The following is a 15648-nucleotide window of genomic DNA, read 5'->3' as shown; positions in this document are numbered from 1 at the left end:
AAATAAAAACATTACAATTGATCGCACTCAAATTTCAAGTAAAAGAGACACGAGATTAATGATTTAATTTTATTTACGAGTCCATATCATCGCGATAACTATAAGTTAAAAGTACTCATAGTCATTTTATACACAAATGTATCACTGGTTATGACGTATTAAATTTTCGGTTATATTTTATAACTAACACTTTTATACAGGAAATGAATAACTTTTTCCTCAGTAATATACTTGGTAGATAATCGAAGATAAAAATGTAAATCGGATCAACTTTAAATCAAAAATAAAAATATTTAAATTAGATCATTTATACAATATACTGATAATACAGTAACGTAGTCAAACAAATTTTCTTTCTAAAATATTCATGCATAATAAAGTATTAAATTTTATTATTTTTGGCATTAACTAGTCTATATGCTATAATACATGCAAATATAAAGTAACTTTAACATAGAAGCAACTAATTTAACAGTGAAATTAATAATTTGAACTACAGTGAAGATTTAGTTTCCACCAGCATTTAAAGGATCATCAAATGTACCATCATTGTCAAAGATATCGTATTTTTTAGCGGGCTTTTTATCAGCTTTTTTCGATCCTTTCTTCTTAGCTATACTAGATTTAGCTTTCGGAGTTTCTTCCGCACCTATAAATGAGTATAAAGACCATAGAATTTAAGCAGTATCCAATGATACGCTAAAAATTTAATTAACGGGAAGTGATCTAATTAAATGCAGCATTTCAATATTACATTACCTTTCTGATTACTTATATCACTTTTCTTTTTCGATTTCTTCGAAGTTCCTGGGGTACCGAATATGCCCAGATCATCAGCAAAAATGTCATCAGATGGTTTTGACTTTGATTTCTAAGTTAATAAATTAATAAATCAAAGCGAACGAAGTAAGTAAACGATAACTCTTTAACAACTACATATTTAGAATATTTGATAGTATACCTTCTCGCTAGATGCCTGATCAGACTGGCCTCCAGAAATAACTTTCTCACTATTGTTGTATTCGACAGACGTATTCGTACTGCTAGCATTATCACCACCAGTTAAAGGCCGATTTCCCACCTTGGAAGCTTTTGTCTTTCCTATCGATGCTTTCTTCTTTTCGAAATCTCCAAATATATCGCTATCATCATCAAAAATAGAGCTTGGGGTTTCAAGCTTTGACGTGGTTTTGGCTGCCGATTGTGTATGAACTTCATCTGCTGAACTGGCGACTACAGGATTTGAATCTACTACGAACTGTTGTTTATCAATAGCATCTATTGATCTAACTTCGTCAGGAGCATTTTCAGCCGTATTGGGTTCGCCAGGACTATTTGCCACATCTCTTTCGTTTTTCTTACTAGTTTTAGTCACTTCCTTCGTTTTGGAGGCCTTGTTTCTTTTAAAATCTCCAAAAATATCATCATCGTGGTCAAAAATAGAACTTGGTTGTGAAGTTTGTTTGACTGCTTTCGATTTTACTTCTAGCCCTTCCTTTGCAGACATCGAGACATTTTTTATATCAGAATTAGAAGTAGCAGTCGACGATTCAGAAACCTTAGAAGGCAAGCTATCTTTTGGTTTATCAGCTGAGATTTTATCTTGCTTCTCCAAAGATTCTTCAGTTGAAGTTTGATTATCAGCTGTGATCGATTTTTTCATTGCTTTTTCTTGGACAGGTGGAATGCTTTCCTCTGCTACTTTCTCGATATCTTTACTAATTTTTTCGCCTGAATTTCTACCATTGCTATCATTCAGTAAGTCTGAAGCAGAGGACGAATTAACACGATCTGGAACTACATTATCTGATGCTAACAATGGATTATCAACAATTTCACTATCAGTTTTCTTTGGCTCAGCAGATGCCGTAATATCTTTTTTCGGTGGTTCTTGCGAAACGGTATCTTTAGCAGCTACCTTCCCTTTCAAGCTCTTCTTTTTATCAAATCCACCAAAAATATCGTCGTTATCATTATCATCATTGTCAAAAAGGGAGCTTACTCGTGTTTGTCGAATTCCCGAATCAGACCTTCCTTTTTTAGTTTGAGCGCTAGCTGGACTATCTGTCGTAGCTATATTTTTGCTTAAAGAAGCTGAATGTAAACTGCTGTCAGGGATGCTAGTGGAGGCGGATGATTTCGAACTACCGTCTAGGGCTTTAGCGGGCGTGAACAAACCTAAATTCTCCTCATCATCTGTAGAATCTCCAAATAGTTGCGATTTCTTAGTACTACTAGGAGTGATCTTTTGATTTTTATTTAAAGATGAATTGGAAACTGCACTTTCTGCAGTCACTACTTCGACTGTGGACTTCACCGACTTATTAATTTTAGCAGGACTTGCAAATAAATCGTCTTCGTCATCGTCTTGCCAATCGCTACTATTAAAAATGCTGCTGGATTTATTCTCTGACGCTGTTTTCTGACTAGTAGAAGGTTTAGCTTCAACTGAGATACTGTCACCAGTGCTAGAGTCACCCGCTTGCTTAACAGCTACCGTATTACTTGCATCAAAAACGTCATCATTCAGTTTCTCCGATATAGGGGTTGACAGACTCGAACTACTGCTTTTACTGGAAACTCCACGTCTACTAGGAGGACGCCTTCTGGCTTGACCTTTCGTTCGACCTTTATTTACACTCTCTAGTGTTTTTACAGTGGGTGGATTGTCAAGAGATACTACGACAGATTCTGATACATTCTTCTCATCTAAGGTAGGGCTAGCAACATTGCTCTTCTGCAACTTCTGTTCATTACTATCGCCTTTGTCATCTGAAGTTTTTTTCTTTTGGAAAATATCAATTCCAGCTGCACCAAATATAGGCTTAGCACCAGCTGGAAGTTTTTTCGGCTTAATTGGGGACGCTGTTGACGATTCAGCATTATCGTCCTTTGATGCTTTGCTCCTTTCATTACTAGGTGATACTTTGTCTTCACTTTTCGATAGACTGGCAGAACTAGATTCATTTGTAACTTTTTTAGCAATCTTACTCTTATCGGATTTCTTTTCAACAGAGCTTGTGATTAAAAATAAATCATCCTCAGTTTCATTATCGTCAAATAGGCCAGGATTAGCTGCAACTTTATGAACTGGCTTATTGGTTGTTGGTTGCGGTTTTGGAGTAGTAGTAGAAAATAGTCCATCATCTTCTTCATCGTCAAATAAGCTAGCGCCTTTGTGGGCAGTTCTTGATTTCTTACTATCAGTAGAACTTTTTGATTGATTTGCATTTGTTAACTTTACATCATTTCCGGCATTTTTAGCCGGTGATTCTACAATAGAAGGTTTGGTACTGGAATTAAATAATCCATAGTCATCATCGTCATCTTCGTCAAAAAGGTCACCTAAATTAGATTTCGCTTTCGATGGTTGCGAGATCTTGAGAGGAGGTGGATTGCCTTTTTGGCTGAAGTCATCTTCCTCATCGTCATCCTCTTCAGAATCGGGAGGTCGCCTTGATTTAATAGCAGATGCACCAAACAAAGCCACACCTCCAACTGGTTTCTTTTTAGCTGTTTTTTCTTCACTCTTAGAAGTGTTACCTGATGTTTTAGAGTCAGTATCCGCTAAGAATAGGTTATTATCATCAGTGTCACTATCAAAAAGACCTGATTTCTTTGTTACTTTACTTTGATTGTTACTATCGACAGCAGCAACCGTAGCAGCAGCAGCTACATCAATACCAACAGTATCATTTGAAGAATTAGTGGTATTGGTTTTTGGCAAATTGTTAGCTTGTAATGGATTATCTTCTTCACTTTCGTTTCCTGATGAAGGCGGTCTGTGAACTTTACTTTTGATACTCGAAGCGCTAGGTAAAGCTACGCCACCAACCAAGGCCTTCTTTTTTGACGAATTTTTCTTTCTATCATTCGCTGTTCTAGTAGGCTGAGTAGTAGCGGCTGCCGTCGCAAATAAGTCATCAGCGGCGGCGTCATCATCATCATCGTCGGCAAATAAGCTACTAGTGGGCGGCATCTTCTTGGTAGGCTGTGGCTTTTTGATGGAAACTGGAGCTGCACCAAATAATTCATCCTCATCTTCATCGTCATCAAATAATCCTTTGCTAACGCTCTTTTGCGTTTTGATATTTGGCTTAGACGCTTCTTTCGTAGGTGTATTTTTAATATCATCATCATTCGGTTTTTCTTTTGCAATGGATTCCTCCGTAGGCGTTCCAAATAATCCAGAGTCTTCAGATCCAAAAACAGCTACAGCACCAGCAGGAATCTTTCGACCAGACTTTGTCCTATTTCGCTTTTCCTTTACCTTTTGCACAGTATCCTGCTCAATATCCTGCTTAACGTCTTGTTTAGTATCATCATCAAATAAACCTCCATCGTCATCAAAAAGTCCGCTTTTTCTAGCATTGAATAAGCCTCCTTTACTTCCAAATGGACCATCCTCATCGTCGTTTGTTTGAAATAAATCATCATCAACAACTTTTTGTGAACTCGTTTTACTAGTTTTACGACTTATCTTGATGGACGATGTATCACTAGCAACGGCCTCACTGACAGCTTCAGTGCCATCACTGTCAGAATCTACAGTGTTACGTTGCAATCTTTTATTTAGTTCCGCTGCAATGCCTGTATTAGGCTTAGTCTCTTGTACTTGATCAGTTTCAGGCATATCTTCACTTTCATCAGATTCCACATCGCTACGTTTAGTAACTTTCTTAGGGGCTGCAAATAAATCATCTTCGTCATCCTCCTCTGAACTAGTAAAAGTGCGCCGTTGTGGTTGCCTTTGCCTAGGGCGATCGTCATCACTCTCATCAATTTCGCTATTTTCCTCTGCTTCCTTGTCAGATTCCTCGTTCTCTGATTCACCGCTAGATGATGAACTCATACTACCGACATCAGTTGCTTCCTCCTCAGCTTGGTCTTCCTCATCTAATAAGCCGACATCATCACGCTGCAAAAATTCCGCCGTACCAATAATAACAGGTAACGGTCTATCAACATATTTATCTTTTGGCTCCAATACCGGTTCATTAAAGCCAGCCGGTAAACTCCTGTCTGCTTCACCATCAGAGTCAGAATCACTGATCGTATTGTCTACAGTAGTTTCAACTAAATCATACGCTTCATTTAACAACGTTAAGCCATCTTTCAAGGCTTCTTTAATGCAAGGTATAGCATCCACTTCACGATTTTTATCCTACGCATCAGATAATACAAACTAGTCACCAGGATTATTAAATAATGTTATAGCAGTGAACAGCTTAGCTTAACAGCTCATAATTGATACAAGTAGGTATGATACAGTCACTATAATCTGGACAAATTCATCAACGGCACTTCATCAGTCGTTGCAATTGATCGAAACAAGGTTTACTGATCGTCATTTAGTAAAAAAATTAAGATATTTTAATAATTCGTGCATTAGACTTCCAAATATATTATCTTACATTCTAAACATTTGCAGCGTTTAACCATGGATTACTAAATTACCAGAGCAATTTTGTAATCCATGGTTTAATATTGTACCCGAAGAAATGCTTATAAATTAAAATTGATAATATTTAAGTTTACTATAAAAGTCAATGGCCAATATACTGCAGTAGAGCAAAATTAACGTACTGTGTACAGTCGCATTTTTATTGAGTCTAGCTGCAGCTGAAATACAATATTCACAACCGTAGGCCCAATTATTGCATTCCTGCAAGTGTACTGATGTTATAATATACGCAAATAATTTATTATTTCACTCCATTTACCTCTTGATTAGCCTCATTAGCTTGTTTGGGGTCAACTTCATGAGGTCTCAATTCGTCATCGTAAACACGCTAAGATTGCACGCAAATTAAACGATAGCTAATATTAGAATATCAGTCTATTGTCACTACTGTATATATATATATATCGATTTAATTTCATACATCAATTTACAAATCTGATAGTAACTATTAAAATATTTATTACTTACGTTTTCAATGAAGTGATCATTCGAAAGCATTAGAAATTCGTTCATAACGTTGTTAACTTGGCAGTCAACACCCTGTAAACGCCGTCAAATTAGACATTTACATAAAAATGGAGAAATACTTTAATGTACTGCACCGCTAAAAGATTCTATTTCATAACAAGGTAATAACATCTACTGCATGCCTATATATAGTTCATACAAAGTTAATTCCTTCATATCTAAGTATCTTACGGCCTCTATAAACTAAATGATTATTAATGCCGTCAAATATAGAAATGATTAAACAAGCTGATTTAGTTATATCAAAATAGTTTAGCATTAATATGGCATTAACTTCTGTTCTAGCAAACGGTCAATGATGGCAAATGCTTAACAGGCTATTTAAAATATAGGTCATAGTATTATATAATATGTGATAGTACTGCAATCCAGTGCAATCAGTATATTAATCAATTGATAGACGCGGTATGCTGCAATGCTTAAAGTTAACATCTGCATACTGACAGTAAATGAATTATTATTCAATTATCCAATTAATCATCGGCCTAAAAGTAAGGCAGATTTACTCATAATTTACTAATCTAGAAAATATAAATCAAATCTCGAAACTTATTATATTCGTTACCTAGTCACTGTATTTATAGGTGGACTATCTTTAACGTAATTCAAGAAAACTAATCGAAGTTATAATGACATCCGGAAAGTTTTCAGAATACTGTCAAGCGATTTGTTACAGTTGTTTATGCGGCTAAGGAATTATGAATTGACGATCTTGTGCAGGCTGAAACTTGATGACTGCAACTATATTACCACGTATAAAATACTATTTGCTTCATAGCGTACTCTTGATTTTTAGAAATATATTGCTAATACCGCTAGTTTTATAAATTAATGACCGTTAGCACAACTACATAAGAATAAATGAGGCTTTACCATTAGACATTGCGAAGCTGGTTATACTCACGTTATTCTTAAATGATAGTGTTGTCCATTTCTTACCTTGACATTTTGAATGACATCTTTCACTAAATTTTCAACTTGATGCGTACGTGATACTAGGCGTTGGGAAACTTCTCTTAAATAATTCAATAACTATATACGATATAGAGTAATAAATAAATGCAAATGAGCTTATTCGATGTTTAAGTCCAAATAACATTATTCATTTTTATTGTACATTAGTGATATAATATAGTGCAAGCTAATTTGCAACCCATATCGTAATAATTTGATTCTCATCTACTTAATCATCACATGCTCATACATTTCTTTCAAGATTAGCAAGAGGTAAATTAAAATTGTTCCTACAGCATAGCGGAGCAAACAGGTATATAAAGCAGCACGTGCTCGTTGATACTCAACATATTCAAGTTTAGCTTTATCATTCTTCCTATGCCAAATATCTAGCATAATTTCTAGATGAAATCTCTACATACTTTTGAGAACTGCTTTCAATTAATTTATGGAAGACGAGGCTTGTATTGGCTATTGAACGCTATCATATTGTCATAATTTATGGTAGAATAAACCCTGAGCAGTATAAGGTATCTTACTTCGCATAGGCGTACGTATCTAAATTGCACTTTACATCTTTTAAATTGTTACCAAGTATTAGAATATCAACAGCTAAATATATACATCTGATACTGATTCTACAGATTGTTGCAACATGTAGATGCAATAGGAACATAAGCAAAAATGACATTTCTACAATGATACCCACAAAGCATCTTTCACTTCCCATATGCAAATGTATATTTTACTAATTGGACAGCTTAAAGTAAATATTACAATCTATCGCTCATGTACGGCATCTTAGCAGCATAGATTAGATATGAAAACGTGTTATAAAATGCTGTTGCAAGCCAGCTATCTATATTAATATTAGCATTAATAGAAAATATAATATCACAACTTATCATCACTTACTGTATATGATAACATTTGATATGAAAACATGCTACAAACTGCTGTTGTAAGGCAGTTGTTGATGCTAATATTAACATTAATAGAAAGTATCATATCACAATGTATCATCTCTTAAATCACAACGTTTTAGTTGATCATTCAGTAGCTATGCTGTATCCTAATTTTCAATTCATCAATATCCAATCCGCAAGAATTTTCTTAATCTATATCAAAAAGTAGGCGTACATCGGTACTGTTACTACTGTCCATTTTAGAGACCCTTCGAGAAAGCAAGGGTCTCTACTGTACATGGTATTGGGGGCATTGGTCTATGATACTAGAGCTGATGTAGTAACTGGACAAGCTTTACTAGAAATGAAGAATTTATTTTTGAGTAAAATGTTAATATCTTCTGTCTCTATCCATACTAACTAAACCAATAATAATATAATAATAATATTATCTGAATCAATATAGATATGCAACTCTGACAATATTAAGTTAATACAAACTTTGAACTGTCGCAATTAAGATCGCCGAGATTGTTATTATTGTTATTTTTTTTTTAGTATTACTGCCCGTTACCAGAACGCCGTCAATGTACGAATACCCATCTCTTGACGTTTTAATCTCCATCAAATGTGAAATAACACAAAGGTAATGGGAGACTCGATACCAAGTTATCTACCACATTAGATATGATCATCATGGAATAAAAGGATAAACTATGAATGTATTGCGTGCATTTCACTTTTCAAAACTAACATTTGGGTAGGAACACTATGACATCATCGTAAAGTTGGAGGTTTTCGTATATCTTTTTCTCGGTCATGCCTTCCGTAAGAGCCATACTGGACAGTTGGGAAGTCCCTGGTACCAGCAGTACAGTACGATACTGCTGGTATCAGAGAGAGATGGAGGCGGTCGTAGTCCGTACCGTACACTGCTACACATCATATGTTACAGTAGGTACAAGAGCTGGTCAAGAATGTGCAACTTCTACTATGGTAGGGAAACTACTTTGATCTTGAGGATAAGTCACATACGAATCGAGCAGTGAAAATCTCAACCATTTTATCGAATAGAGACAAGGATAATTGTTGCTGCTCACTTCGCAATGGTAGATATCAGTATATACGTATCAAAGTACGTATACGAGAATATCTACATCAACGCAGTCAAATAGAATTTGCATTTTTTACAGTACTGGATGTACTGTAAGAAACATTTGAAAAAATATCCCCCAAAATATTTTTGCAGTAGTTGTCGCTTTACAGTGCGTTATTCGCACTAACAGTCGATATATCAAAGTAGAATAACTGTATGTCGAATACTGAATATCTTCAATAAGAGCAGTGAAAGTGCAAAAAAGATTGAATACAAATTGCATGAAAATTCTGAATAACAGCAGCCAAATTTAACTAGTGCAGAATACAGAGACAGTAATAAAATTGTTCCAAACTTACTCCTAAATCCGCATCTGCTGACCACTTATTGGAATTCTTTCTAATATCGTTTAGATCGTATTGCCTACCAACAAGTCTTCCGTCAGCAGTGACTTGTCTGTCTTGACCACTGCTTCGTTTTGGCCACCATTAGGCAATTGATCAGTGCCATTGGATTCGGCGAGAACAACTTCAGCCATAATGCAAATGACGTCGTACGTCTTGTATGACTGTACCTATCTGTCTGTCAGTTTCCAAGGTCTAACACCAGTGTGTACCAGGTCGATGCTGGACTGCTACTGTATTACGGACTACTTTCCTTTTAGTACACCAGTCCAGACTGTCCACTACAGTACAGTACTGACAGACAGACAGTACAGTATTTGCTAGTACCACATGAGAGTGTTCGTCACGTGAGTGAGATTGGAAGCCTTTTCATTAGTACTGTACAGTACATTCATGGATGACAGTACTGTACAGTACAGTACAGTACGGTACAGCCGTCCATGATACTGTACAGTGTACAGTGAACCCTGCACAGTGCACAGTACTATAACAATGGACAAAATGTGCAGGTGATCAAGTGATCTCACATCATTATCATCATGCTATCGGAAGGCTCTGCGCATAGGCGCCTATGTCGTGCCATAGTCCGTCCGTAGAGGTAAAAACCTCTATGGATCCGTCAGGGACAATCCAGGGTACTGTCACAGATGACTGTGACACAGTACAGTACTGTACAGTACATCGAGTTGTACAGTACGCTACTCGAAGTCGCTAATGCGGTACATTGCAACGAAGTAAATTACTAAACTCCAGTGGTCAAATGGACGGTGCATAAAAGTAACTAACGTTTATTTGACAAGAAATTAATCGATATTCCGGGTATTCATTAATCGTAATACAGTAAACCATTTAATCTACTTTGGTTCTAGTTTAAAAAATGACTTTTTATTTCCCGGTTAGCTGCTATGATCTACCTCTACAATTTATAGTTATTAGAGATTATAATATTCAATAATTTGCCTAATGTAAAAATCAAGATCGAATCCTACTGTAAGTTGGATCAATCTCATAGCTAGGGTAGCATTGATACTAAGACTTTGACTACTTCCTTCAATAATAATACATTTTATTTGAACTTTTACCTCGTAATCTGCAATGTGTCATTGGACAATATCGTAAAGACAATTAAGCAATAGTATAAATTGATTTAAAATCGATTGTTTTTCCTATCCATTCAATATTTTACCTGATAGCACAAAGAATCCCTTTATTGTATCATCAAGTTAGTATTAAAATCTATATTGAACTAAAGCTTATCATGGACAAGAGATATACATCGTAAGGAAGACACATTTAATGTGTTATAACGTTCATACAGTATGTGATGCCCGACAAGAAATAGAAATTGATAACATTAATGAATACGATGATTTTCGATAGGTAGATAACGGTTGCCGTCATGATGCTACTTCATCAAGTCGGATCGTAGTTAAATCTTTCTAGATTTGTTTATAAAACGCTCAGCTTGGCAAGAAAAGTAGTAAACATAAAGCAAATAGCAGCAAATATTCTACCAATAGAAATTTGATGTACATGCATCTATATTACAAAATGATACCATCGTTGCACAATGATCATGATTACAGTACAATACATAACAACATTAAAAAAACTAGTTAAATCACGTTACAAGATATCATCAACAGTTACTGTGATAAAATTGGGTAACCAGTCCGTCATTTCCCTTATAAATCTTAATTATTTTAAGAAATATTTTCACTGAATACATATCCTTCACATATTCCCTCTAAAATTACATCGTAGTACAGTACTATATGTCTAACAGTTTTCCTCGATAACCACAGCTAGTACAGCATATAGTTTCTGACATTCTGTAATATATCATCATAAAGGTACTGTAAATTCTAATAAGTAAAACGCGGAATGAACAGCAATCAATAAAAATAATTAACCAAACAGTAATAACTAAGAAAATACAAATGTCAAGTAATTGCTATATTGAATATGACGATTATCACAATCTTAATTGTTCTTTGATCTAAAATGGCCATCATTTAATGATGATGAATCAAATCCGAAAATAATCATCATTAATACAATCAAACCGGCTGCAATTAAAATTAAGGTTTCAAACGAAAGCACAGTCTAAGCTATTTAACTATTCCATCAGTAAGGCTATTCATCAATGGATTACATAGATAACTTTGATTAAGCAATAATAACCTGGATTTTAAAGTCTAGACATGGTAAAGAGCCAAACAAAAGTAAAATATGAATTTAAACAAATAAAAATTAATTATGATGCATAGCACAGCGTACCCCCCTAGAACTAAAAACGGCATTAAAGGTCAGCGTTAATACCCAAGGATTGTATATGACAGTATACATATGAATGGCAAAACTGAAACTATAGTGTTTATCAATACAAGTTAAAAAATTTCACATTCAATGGAATAATGTAACAGATAACACTCCTAGACAGTCTTCGTATAGAAGTAACCAAAGAGGATGAAAGATACAATGTCAAAGAGTGTCAAAATAATAAAAACGATTACATTGTTGAGAATAATTGTTTTCCGCATCATTTTTATAATGCCATGCTACCTTGAGAGCTGTAGAGTACAGCTTCTCTTTCGTTTTTAAGATATCATTACAGTAGTAACTGAGCTTATTGAAAGCCTTAAGAAAGAAAATCCTCTCTACCATACTAGTAAGGCTCAAATAGTAGGCACTAAGTAACTAAACTGATGTTTCAGGATTAGGATTCAAACGAATTCTTCTACCAGTATGATCAAGTGTATGTTCAGTTATATTATATTGAGGCAATCTAACTACACTAACAATTAATGAGACCTCATTTCGTTTCAAGACGAACCAAGCTCCTTCATGGAGTGATTTATGTGCAGGTAATTCCGACTCTAAAGACCAATGATGTGGTTTATTACGATCATCATCTTCTAATGGGATCGCACAGTGTCGAGTTGTTAAATAGCGCTGCAAAAAAGTTTTTGAAGTTGCACCTAAAGCTACACAATGTGATAGATGCCTCAAGATAGAGTCGATTTTATACCATGTTTGTTGCTTAGTGGCTCTTAAATATTTTTGTAATTGACGCGCCATACACGGAAATATTGCATGAGCAACATCATCTGGGTTCATTGGTGGTCCACTCCTGTCTTGCTCATCTTGGCGTAAACGATTAATATGTTCAAAGGCTTCTTCAGCTGCAGCAATTAGTCGAGCTCGTCTTTTATCAATTCTTTTATAAAATTCAGTTTCATTGTGATACCTATCATTGCGATTACCGTTAATAGCACTACCTGCACCTCGTTTGGTCGAAGCCGTAATAACTGAACGCGAGCGGGTACTCATCGCTTCGACGTCTCCGGAACGGCCGTCAATATCATATAATGTTAATGCTGTTTGACTACGGCCAACATAGCGTTCAAGCATTTTCTCCATAGCCGAATTATATGCAGTAAAATCACGATAATAATATTGCAATATAGTCAACGCTGCTAATTGAATGCTGGTACGGTGGAGATGATAATATTGTTGCTGACCGTCAGGATCGCGAACAACCTTAAGTATGAATTGTGTATGATTCCGTTGCTGACGAATTTCCAACAATATTAACGAAATATAATGAAGGAAAAGAAAGATATCAACTAAAGAGACGGCGAGATCGACAATAGATGCATAATCGGAAGACTTGGGTATAATGACAGCGACAACATAGTAAATCCAATAACAGATGGTCACCATCAAAACTAACGATAATACAAATAGCTTGTAGCTTATTAGACGTGGTAATGTATAATGAGAATGGTGTCTACTATACAACGCCCATATGCCAATTAGAAGGATAATCTCTTTGATAGCTAGAGTTAAATATGAGCCGTTACAATAATTACCACAATTCGAAAGTTGCCATGTTGTTCCCATCATGAAAGGGAGTAAAATGAAAATAAGAGGCGTCAATAAAGCTAAAGTACCCACGGCAATAGGAACCCCAATTGAAAGCAATGAATTCCAAGGTGCAGGGTTTTCATCGTCATCGTCATCATGATCTCGGCGAAAAGTTACATTGCCCATACCTGCTGATCTATCCGATGTAGCTATTGAAGTAGCGCGACCACTTGGACCAACACCCCAGTTTTCATCCTGACGGATAACATGGACTTCAACAACATCTTCACCATCTTGACTTGACATGTTGATTTATGAGGACCCAGTTAATTCTGTTTCTCTATTCTTGATCACCTGGGGGATACCAGGTTGCAGTCAATTTTTCAGTTACAGTCGACAACTTGTAAGAAATGGCTATCAGAATCGTTGTGGCCGTTCCGATTATACAATTACTGTATACGTTGATTAGTTGATTGAGGTAATGGATCAAGGTAATTGTTGCCTTTCAAACCTTTTCAATCGTTATCAACAACTGAAATTATAAAATTGAATAAAAAATGAGGCAAGTTAGCCCAAAACTAAGAGAAACAAAAGGTTGACACTCGGTTGTTACTAACAATTTTTTGTAATGATGCTTAAGAAGAATGACAAGATAGTGGACTATAAATGTGTACGTACAACAGATAAAATGAATTCAAAAAAAGAGAAGAAAGATAAGACTTTTGAAATTAAATAAAATATTGTCTATTTGTAAGTATAGTAACAACTTGTGAAATCGATATGGCCAACATTCTTAAAATCGATTATCATTCGAGGACACCTTAATTAATTAAATACGGTGCAGCAAAAAAAAGGGGTTCGCTCTTCAGTACAGTAGATCCCATAGTGAACACTGTATGATCTTGCACACACATAAAAAAAGTTAGTTCGGCTTTAATTTTAAAGTTTTACTGCTTGTCTTCTGTATTAATAAGGAAAGGTGAGTTTTGAATTAAATGCAGGATGGCATCTCAGGTTAGCTAATGCCAATGTGATTTGACAAGAACTGCAACGGGTTACACAACTAGTGGCCTCCGGCAGCAGGTGAGAAATGAGTAAAAGAAGGCTTACTGCCGCACCCGTATCGTACAGCTTATTACTATACGTACTGTATGAGATGAAGGAAGGACCAGTCTTTCAACTAAGCGTAACTTGAGTGAACTTTCGAATGTATTTTATCCGATACAATAATTGAGATAATAGTTCGATCGATATTGCAATGATAACGTCGGCTTATACTAAGTGCACTTAAATTAGCCACTCTAAACAACAGCAACCCAAAATAGTGTTATTGATGAAAATCAAAAACATAAAAATAAAGTTTCAAAAACAACAGTAGAAGTATAAAAACGTCGTCCAATTATTTATAAACGAAATCGGAAGCTCGTTAATGATTACCGTTATATTCTTCTTTTCTTGTTATCGCGTTTTCGGGTAAAAATAATAATAAATGACTTAACTTCAATTATTCTTTATCGATATCGTTGACAAATGATGGCAATTAAATGAAGTCTATTTACTACAGTTATCTCGCCATATAAATTATAACTAATTAAGAGTTTAGTACATCAGCCGCTAGTTATCAATCTGGAGGCTTAACTGTAATGGCCTTTAACAAAATTATACGCGGTAACAGTAAGGGGCCGGAGTCATATACCACTCACGGTTCAGGACGCTATCTTGCACGCAAGAGCATTTCTAAAGGGGGATTTACAGTACGTACAGTACACTACACAGTACTGTCCTGTAGCTGCACTCTGTCTTAGTCTTAGTACTGTACTGTACAGTATGTACTGTACAGTGTACAGTACAGTACAGGACAGTACTATACTGTACACAGCGACTACGCGGTTTATTTGTTTTATCACTGTTCTGTGATTCATACTGGAACAGCCTTTGTACTGTACATTTTTTGACTACAGTACAGTACACTACAGTACAGTACTGTACGTGTACAGTACAGTACTAATACATCTACGGTACTGCAGTCGAGTACTGTACAGTACAGTGTACAGTGTACAGTACTGTGCAAAACCGTACAGTACAGCGTGTGTTCTAAATTTCATCGTTTAAGACTTGCACTGACCTACTGTACTCCTTCGTCATTCTGTAACTATAACATTGGCATTTATTCCTATTTCATGAAGTAGTAGCATGGTATTAATTAATGAATGACTTTAATATAGAACGCAATTGTTATCTATCTGGGCCAGCCCTACTGAGCAATAATTAATAGTAAATAAATAGCTACTAATACTGAGCCAATGGCAAACTATTTTGCAAAGGCTAAGTTTCAAACTTTTCAATGATAACGTTAATTGATTGGCATTGAATTACAGCGAATGGTCTTTATAAATTCCGATAGAACTCACAAAACGTGCTATCTAC

The 15648-nt window shown here is 35.5% G+C and overlaps 2 protein-coding genes across 2 annotated transcripts; both read right to left on the bottom strand.

Annotated features, from left to right (window-relative positions):
* Positions 1-506: 506 nt before the first annotated feature.
* TRIADDRAFT_51354 (uncharacterized protein) lies at positions 507-9485 on the bottom strand (the record flags this gene model as incomplete). The annotated part of the gene is made up of 9 exons (XM_002107608.1): positions 507-649; positions 760-871; positions 962-2157; positions 2236-5164; positions 5724-5792; positions 5933-6004; positions 6932-7024; positions 8426-8524; positions 9375-9485. 9 exons carry the CDS (start codon positions 9483-9485, stop codon positions 507-509), a joined length of 4824 nt encoding a protein of 1607 aa, XP_002107644.1.
* Positions 9486-12051: 2566 nt separating this feature from the next.
* TRIADDRAFT_51353 (uncharacterized protein) lies at positions 12052-13527 on the bottom strand (the record flags this gene model as incomplete). The annotated part of the gene is made up of 1 exon (XM_002107607.1): positions 12052-13527. One exon carries the CDS (start codon positions 13525-13527, stop codon positions 12052-12054), a length of 1476 nt encoding a protein of 491 aa, XP_002107643.1.
* Positions 13528-15648: the final 2121 nt, after the last annotated feature.

Source organism: Trichoplax adhaerens, genomic scaffold (assembly GCF_000150275.1).
Source record: "Trichoplax adhaerens TRIADscaffold_1 genomic scaffold, whole genome shotgun sequence".
Taxonomy (NCBI): Eukaryota; Metazoa; Placozoa; class Uniplacotomia; order Trichoplacea; family Trichoplacidae; genus Trichoplax; species Trichoplax adhaerens.
Note: the sequence above shows the minus strand (reverse complement) of the source record. Positions and strands in the feature narration are given on the sequence as shown.